General features: G+C 33.4%; 1 protein-coding gene across 1 annotated transcript in view; it reads left to right on the top strand.

Annotated features, from left to right (window-relative positions):
* The first annotated feature begins 3,300 nt into the window (after positions 1–3,300).
* Positions 3,301–8,923, top strand: part of LOC100181700 (GON-4-like protein) — a 13,849-nt gene continuing 8,226 nt past the window's right edge. The window contains exons 1-11 of the mRNA XM_002119458.5: positions 3,301–3,324; positions 3,498–3,582; positions 3,977–4,181; positions 4,621–4,763; positions 5,100–5,213; positions 5,666–5,811; positions 6,044–6,284; positions 6,598–6,678; positions 7,095–7,234; positions 7,405–7,563; positions 8,051–8,409. Of these exons, the coding sequence (XP_002119494.2) occupies positions 5,157–5,213; positions 5,666–5,811; positions 6,044–6,284; positions 6,598–6,678; positions 7,095–7,234; positions 7,405–7,563; positions 8,051–8,409 (1,183 nt within the window). The 5' untranslated portion in view covers positions 3,301–3,324; positions 3,498–3,582; positions 3,977–4,181; positions 4,621–4,763; positions 5,100–5,156. The remainder of the gene's footprint in view (positions 3,325–3,497; positions 3,583–3,976; positions 4,182–4,620; positions 4,764–5,099; positions 5,214–5,665; positions 5,812–6,043; positions 6,285–6,597; positions 6,679–7,094; positions 7,235–7,404; positions 7,564–8,050; positions 8,410–8,923) is intronic.

Here is an 8,923-nt window from a genome sequence, read left to right on the forward strand (position 1 = left end):
GTTGATTTGCTCAGCTTCACTTATTTTCCATGGTCTTGGCCTGTCTACTTCCCCAACACTTGCGGGAAGTACAGGTTCAAACTGGAAAAGCTCAATACCTATTGCTAGTGGACTAGGATCTTCACTTATGTCACTTCATTAGATGAAATACTTCTATCTGACTATACATCACACACTGACACTTTTACATTATTGTTAACTGACAAATTTAAATAGCGTAATACTGTAATACACTTACAAACAATTTTAAAAAATATTAATTTTAAACTAAAATCAGGCCACGGTATTACCTACGCATATTTCTTAATTTAAAAGTAACAGAAAATGCTATGTCGACGGTACACTCTGTTTGGCTGCAAACAGCAAAGCCTAAATCAGCTGATCGATTAGAAAAGATCGTGACGTAATTTACGTCATAGTGCCCGCGAGTGACGCAACAATAGGCGAATTTTTTGGCACTTTTTAAAACGTTTTTTTGGCCAAACTAAATATTTTTTTCACAAAAAAATACCACAGATAGTATTTATTAAGTGTAAATTTTCAATTAAAACCAACTTGTATAAGCGTGGTCCAGACTCTTTAAGTTTCGTTGCCGGGTATACGCGTTGAGTTTGTGAGCCAAAAAGTAAAATCACGGCAATTTACATGCAAAACTGCAGCTAGATACACCAGTTTATGGTAATGTTATGCGTTTTTGTTTGTATTTTTATATTTTAAACACGTTCTTTTATGTTTTTAGTTAGTAAACTTGATATTTTCTGTTTTTTTACTCTTGAATCGATTGAGTGTTCAATAAAAGTTGATTATTTTTGTGAGGTTTATTATTGTGATAAGATATAACATTAGTAGAAAGCCATTTTTACGCGCAGAAGTGCTTGGTTTTTAAAAAATCGCAATATTTAAACGAAAAACAGCACCCAGCAATGATAAAATGCTATGCCGTGGGCTCCGTAATGGTGGCGACTATGACGTCATAGACGCGAGACAATGGATAACAAGACTCGTTGTTTTACAATCCGTTTCCTAACTTGGTCTATACTAACTTTGGGAAATACATTTGTGTCGCCTGTTTATTACAAGCAGCAAAGTGACGTCAGAATCTCCTGACGAAAAGTGAGAGAAAATGGTAAAAAGAAAAAAGAAAGCTGCAGCTGTCGGGTAAAAGATTTTTACTAAAAAAAAGATCTTGCTACGGTTGACTGCATTCGAATTTTTATCTCAAGCAGTAAAGTCTTCCCGCCAGTAAGAATACAAACTGTAGTGTAGGCCTATATACGATTTCTCAACGATAGATGTTCTTTTTGCAGGTTCAGGACTCTGTAACGGTATTAGAAACGATATTTAAATGTATATTTATCTCTCTATTCAAAAATACGCAGAATATCAACTGTAAAAACGGTCTGAAATTAAATGCACGGTTAAATATAAAGCGTGGGCTGCGTGGCTAAACATACTTGCATACTTAAGTCTATATTTATATTAGTTTTACGACTACGTTATCATTTGCTTGTAGTTAACTAATTAGAAATCTTCTTTAAAGTTAGATCATAGGAATATAGACTACAATATAGTATGGGAACGTTTTAACTAAACATTTAATTTGATTTCACCGTATATTAGATTCAGCAGCCATGATTTTAAACAGATGCTTTAACCCATGGTATGTTTTAACAACCGTTGTTTTGCTGTTTATATCTTTTTCTTTAATCTTTAAATAACATGATTTTGGTTTTTAAACCAATAAGTAATAATAGTAATAAGCTCTGTTATACATTACGGGTTAGCGGTTAAAAGTTGTTTATGTTATATAGGCTAACTAATCAGTAATGTTAAGTTAAGAATAGTGAAACCTGTTTTGGGATTTTGAAGAACAATATTTTACATTGTTTGTAATGTTGAGTGTTTGACTTCGAGATGAATAATTCCGAAGCCTCAACATCAAAGCAGACTGAAGGTGACGGTGTAAAAACTTTGATTATTATTTTACCAAATTTAAAGCCTAATGTTGTTACTATTGTTGCTTGTGCCAGTTTAAAAGTTTGTAAAGATTATTTTAAAACTTTTTGTGGATTTTTATTTAAACAACCTGTTTTCTTTACCAATTTAAAGTTTATTAATTTATCTCATTTCAGCACAAGAACTATTCAGTTTCTATTTGAAATACTTCATCAGGAATTGCCATATATTACACAGACTGGACTTTCAAATTAAAACAAAATAATTGAAAACTCTGAATTTCAGACCCAAAAGAGCAAGGAAACTCTCCCGACACCGAATCTAGTTTCAATGATCTTAAGTTTGATGAACAGCTTGAAGCGAAGTTGAAGAAACACGGTTTAAATCGAAGAAATGTTAAAACAATCATTCATGTATGTTGTTTTGGCTTTATATATAAATATATATATTTAATTTATTTGTTTTTGGGCAAAAAGTGTGAAATGTAATGTATCACATTAAATATGTTATTCAACGTGTTATTTACAGGAATTATTAAACGACGACAATGTTCGACAAATACTCAAATCAAGTCTCACAGGAGATGCAGAAAATAAAGAAGAAACACATTTACATTTACCGGTAATTTATTTGTGGTTATTTTTATTTTTACCGTTATTATTTGTGACTATTTTATTCCCGTTTGGCTTTTTTATGATCTTTCATTTCAATTAAAAGTTTTTTACCTTCTATAAGATTAATATATATATAATATAAATATATAGATATATATATATATCATGGCATCTATACGGTTGCGTCACTCATTTTTTTTTCAAGGAATTAAAGAATTTACGACCCAGAACCAAAAACATCGCTGAAAAAAGTAAAAAAACAGATCTTCACGATTTAGTGAGTGTTTGTTGGTTGGTGGTCAGAATTTAAAAGCATAGATAAAATACATGTTTAAAAATGATACTAAATTTGGTGTTATTGAAGTGCAATGTAATCTATATGACTTGCATTACTTTGTTATTTTTGTTTTGCCCCAAACATACAAGACTATCACTCGAAAAGAATTCAGTTTTGCCAAAAAAATTGAAGTTGTCGATTCAGCTTAGCCAGGAGTAAGGACTACCTGTACACCAATTATAACTTTGATTAAATATTCTTATTTAGGCTTTAAACCTGACATTAATTTTATCAAACACTCTGTAATTAGAAATACAAAAATATGTACTGCCTTTCAAATTTTGTAATTTAAAATTTGTCCAGCGCTGTTTTATTGCTAAACTTTCTCTTTATTTATATTTTTAGTTTCCCAAGTTTACGGATATTCCATTCCCTGAAAATGACGATGAGGACGATGATTTTGTGCCTGATTTTAATGTGAGTTTTTTACCATGTTAAAGATATTGATATATGATGCATATACTTAATACCGGTATACAATATATATGCTTTACTTTAAATATTGTTACAAAAATTCAATTTATTTTTTTTAAATTTTTTTTTACAAATTAAATAAAAATTAAATTTCCGTTTCCTCTTATTTCTGAAAGGATTTAATTTCACTCGACATGGAGGAAAGCGCTTCACAATCTTACAGTGAGATGGACCTTAACAGTTCAATTGAGGGGACAACCGGTAAGAATTTAATTTAGTTTTTTATGTTATTTTCCTTAACAGTAACACCTTTTATGAAATAGGTTTTTACTTCTGGTTCTACCATGATTGGCTCATAACGATGGCTTGCTTGTTGCAACAGCGTTTCACCATTGGAGAAAAATATAAAGCCATTTATTCATCTTGAATGACAAATGAATGAATTTTTGTAATTTACTTAAGGAAATATAGAAGTAAATGAAGTTATTTTATCCCAACATCTTAGATAGGTTGTCTAAATTGTCAGCCATACAAAATTTATTCAACCACATCCGTGGTAAAGCGTGCACAAAGTGTATGAAGCAGAACACCTGTGTTACAAAGGCTGTATTTTCATGCCAAAAATAAATAAGTTGCATTCATTCATAATTTCCAGCAGATTACGATGGTTTTTTTAAAACTACCACAGTCGCCCAAACCACGACCCCAGCATCCAAAGATGAAGTTGTCGTGACGACGCCTTGTCATCGTAACTCCATTTCTCTCCTCCGAGAGTTGGACTCAGAGATGAGAGAGATTGATGAGAAATCCCGGATGCGACAAACGGAGACGGAGGAAGAGATCATTGCAAGAAGGACGAGGTGGTTTTGGTTCACTGGAATTGTTTTGTCTTATTCTGTTTTTTATCTGGTTTTGTTTCAAAAAATTCATAAAGTCAGATGGGATAACTAAAATGTGGAAAGCTGGGAAATTGTGGGAAAATTAGTTTAAAAATCTGGGTTGATAAACAGATGAATTGGTAATATATGAAATGATAAATCCTCCACCCAAATCTGGGGTTTCATGAAATTTCCTCATAATTAATACTAAAACTATTTCTAGACAAAATCTGTGCAAAAAAATCTGGTGTCCATACTTTTAATCTTTAGGAAATTAGAAAAAAGCACGTGTTAAACTTAAAATACAAAATATTTAAAAGTTACTGTCATGTCCCACTGGGGTAGGAAATTTTTATTTTATTTTAACTAAACTTTGATTGAAGAAAAACTTTTTTTTAAATTAATTAAAAAATGTTTCCAGGTCAAAACTTCCCCTTCATAATGTTGGGCTGGAAGAGCTGGAGACGGCGTTCGATCCTCCCGACGCGGGAGATGACATGTGCATCCAGTCATCTGATGAGGATTGGTTAAAATTCCTCGCGGAAGTTTTCACCCAAGACCCGGGTGGGTGACGAGGGTTTGGTTACACTTGTTTTAAATTTAATCTTTTCCGTTCAATAGAAACCTCATATTTAACTGCCATTTTCAATTATTCGCGTTTGTGTCGAAATCGCCAGTGTTTTGTCGAAAGAACTAGACGTGTACTTCCAAATTTTCAAAAACTCGAAAGGGGAAACATTTTTTATATTTAAATTATTTCTTTCTGTTGCCCATTCCCAAAACTTAAACAAAATCTCTTTGTTTTCCTTTAGGAAATTTTATTCTATTAAGTTTAATATTTAACATCGCTTATTGATCCTACGTCATCATATCGTCAATAATAGAAGCTTCATCCTCCAGGTGAGAAGACGACCGACATAGACGACGACGTTGAACAAGACCCCGATTAGTAATTTCATGGCATCGGAGGCTGAAGAAACTCATGAGAAGGATGATTATAGAGATGATCAAGGGGTGTGTGTGTATGTGTGTGTGTGTGAGTGTGTGTGTATGTGTGTGTGTGTGTGTATGTATGTGTGTATGTGTGTGTGTGTGTGCACGTGTGTGTATGTGCGTGCGTATGTGTGCACGTGTGTGTATGTGCGTGCGTGCATATGTGTATGTTTGTGTGTAAATACTAGCCCTGACTTCTCAGAATTTTAAAAAGTTTGATGTTCAACTACATGGTAACATAAGGAGTTTGTTCATGTAAACTTTTGAAACAGAGGTTGTACCATTTGTTTTAGCACCTCAGTTTTAAACTTTACGCATATTTTACTTTGCACATATATCAATTTCACACCAGATTGTTTTAAGTAAAACATGTCTATGGGAGATTTTCTATTTAATTCTATGTGGGTTATAATTATTTTTTTATTTCAATTATTTTAATTTTTTTTTTTACACTTTGTTATGACATCATAAAGACACGAATTACAAAGAAAGAAGTTGAAGAATTGTTGGAACTTCTCAACGTTCCGGTCGTTGACAGCCATGGTCAACCAATTGACGTGTCAGATTTATCTATTATGATGTCACCTGCTAAAAAAACGACGACCAGCAAAAAAACAACGTTTGTAAAATTCTAATTTGGTGTTTCATCATGACTAAGTTTTGCATCAAATTTGGATGCTTGTTGCAAATGGTTGAAGTAAAATACATTCGTGCCGGCTTAAATAAAAAGTAATTTATATATAAATATAAAAAAATAGAATTAAAGTGTTCCTTTAATATAGTAAAAACGTTTTTTCTTTTAAAAACAAATCAAAAGAGTAAAAATAATAAAAAACAATTTTCTTAACCAGAGAGAACACAAAGTCGGCCGACGTTACGATTCCTTTGTTAGAACAAAATCAAGTTTCTGTTAAGCAACATTTGGAGATCAGAAGACGCCAAAAATCTCGATTTTTCAACAACAATGATAAAATAATTAACAATAAAAACAATGAAAAACTTGTTAGCAACAACAATCAACAATCGAGATGTCTTACGTTCACTTTAAACCAGACGCGCACTTTAAAACTTCAGTTGAAACAACACGTGCAGGTGATTTATTTTTGTCGGGATTGTTTTAGCGATTTGCCTTGTTTCAGGATCTGTGTTTGTCTGTAATGTTTTTTTCATTGGTTTTGGAACCAAAATGGTTGCTGTGGCCCAGTTATGCGAGGGGCTTGTTGTTGCTACCATTGTGGGCGTATGTGTCCTTGGGAAAGACACTTAACGGCAATTGCTCCAACGCAGTGGTAACTAATGGGTTGTTAAAATCATTAATTTAAAAAACACCACAAAGTTACAACTTTTATAAGTGCTGTGTTTTATTTAAAATTAAGTAAATATTAATTTTATGCTTTTCTTACAGTTGCTCACACAAATCAACTTGCTGAGCAAAAACAAACCTGAATTCCACAAGATCACAAGTGAGGCGCTCGCTATGCTTAAAGTGAGGGAAACAAGTTTGATTATTTTTCTGTAGCATGTTTATTTAAGAAGATTTTTTTTTAGAATATGCTAATTGTGGTTATGTTTGTATGATTCATATAAACTGGTATATAGTAGGGTGGGGTAAGATGGGACAATCCAAATATCCTGTTCGTGTTTCAAACAATTAAAACAGTCTAAGGCAGTCGTAAGAATACGGTTTATAATTCTTTGAGTGTTCTTTGTTTACGACAAATAAGATGAGAAAATAGAATAAAAATGTCCCATCTTTCCCACCCTACTATATATATATATATATAGTAGGGTGGGATAGATAAATATTTAAACTGGTATATAAATACACTGTTATACCCATATAGAGGAACATATTCATAAATACATATACAACATTATGTATTTCCAAACTTTTTTGTTAAGGAAATTAAGCAGCTTGGAAAACACCAGAAAGCAGAGTTACGAATCGAGGCTTCATGTTTTGACGTTGAGCATTTAAATGATGCGTTGGATATTACGCAACTTAAGCTATCGAGCAGTGAACCTGTCGTTAACCTGACAAAGTAAGTCTTATTTTAAAGTAAAATTTATTTTTATATACTGTTATTATAAGTTTCATGGAAATCATCTTAATATTATGCCAGACATCCGAAGCATACAACTGTTTTTTTTGTTATTATTAAAGCTTTAGCTAAATACTTTTAAATTTGATTAATAATTTTGATTTTTTTAGATTTGAACGAAACAGAAGAATGTTTCCATTGTCTCGTCAGATAGCAACTGTGATGTCACAAAGCCCTGTGTTTTGCTACACCCATCTACTTCCTGCTTGTGGAGGTCTGAAAGTAAATCCGGACACCGTTCGGAAAACTTACAGTTTTTCAGTAGATATGTAAGTTTATATGATCTTTATGGATAAAGGTTATACTATTTCTATTGTGATAAATGGGAATGTTTATTACTTGATTGTAAGTTCTGGCTTTTGAGTAGGTTTAAGCCAAGAGCCTAAAATACATTATAACGTCACGCTCTTATACCAGCTTTAAATATTACATCCATAAATAATTTTAAAAAGCCAAATATTAAAATGCATAAAACAGTGATTTTCTGTACAGTCTATTGTTTAATGATGATATACTAAACATAAAGTCAATGCCATCAATGGAATCTTTAAAGAGATAAAGATAACATAACTTATAGCGTGTCTGGAGGCGTGTTTAGGGGGTTTGGGTTCTTTTTTTGGAAAAATAAGGCATGAACACTTTATTATGTGCGAAATATAATTTACCTTATAAAACACTTTTATTAAACTTGATTTTTGTTTTTGTTCACGTATTTCAAAACACTTTGTCCAGAAAAACATTGTTATTATTTTTCAGCCTGTTATGCCTGGGCCTCGCTCAAATGGAAGGCCACCTGAGACCAATGTATGAACTGATCCATCAGTATATGTTGCCTACTATGAGCCCAGATCAGATTAAGTTTCGTGTCAAAAATGCGATGAACTGTCACTATGGACAAAACAACCCGATTTATATTTACCACCGAACAAAGGTCATTCCCCAGCCCCCTATTATAAGTGACCCAGACGTGGGGCCTTCTACGGGAATTCCCAATCATTTGGGGTTAAAATCGGCCCCAATCCCCGACTGGTTGCATATGCTGCAACTGGAAGACTCGAACCATTCAACATCGACATTGGATAATTCAAACCAAGAACCACAAGACAAATACGCAGGTGAATTACTAGGGATGTGCCGAGCCGAGCCCGAACTCAAAAGCTCGTGCCCGAGCGTCTCCTTTTTTGACGCTCGGCGCTCGGCTGAAATCTGGGCCGAGCGTCGAGCTTTATGCTATTGCTATAATGTTGCACGCGAGAGCGAAAAATATAAAAAATGAAAAAAGTGAAGCTACTAAAAGATAACGAGACTAGTCAGCGTAGCTTTCTCTTTTATCATTTTTCGTTCGTTGTGAATTTGCTCTCTCGCAAGTAACGAATCGCAACGTCGGCGAATTTGACCTTATGCAATTACAGCAGGTGTCGAATTACACGATAGCCTATTCCCTAATGTTTCCGTATCTGATTGTAGAAGTAAATCCGGACGGTGATCGGTTAATTTTATTGAAATTCCGGGCGTAATATATTTTACGCGCGTCTGTCACTCAAGCTACGAAATCTTGCATATTTCTGACTACAGTGCGGGCGCCTGTGCGATAGAAAGGTTGTTAAAGCTGCGATTTGATGTTTTATG

This window comes from Ciona intestinalis, chromosome 12, assembly GCF_000224145.3.
Source record: "Ciona intestinalis chromosome 12, KH, whole genome shotgun sequence".
In the NCBI taxonomy this organism is placed as follows: Eukaryota; Metazoa; Chordata; class Ascidiacea; order Phlebobranchia; family Cionidae; genus Ciona; species Ciona intestinalis.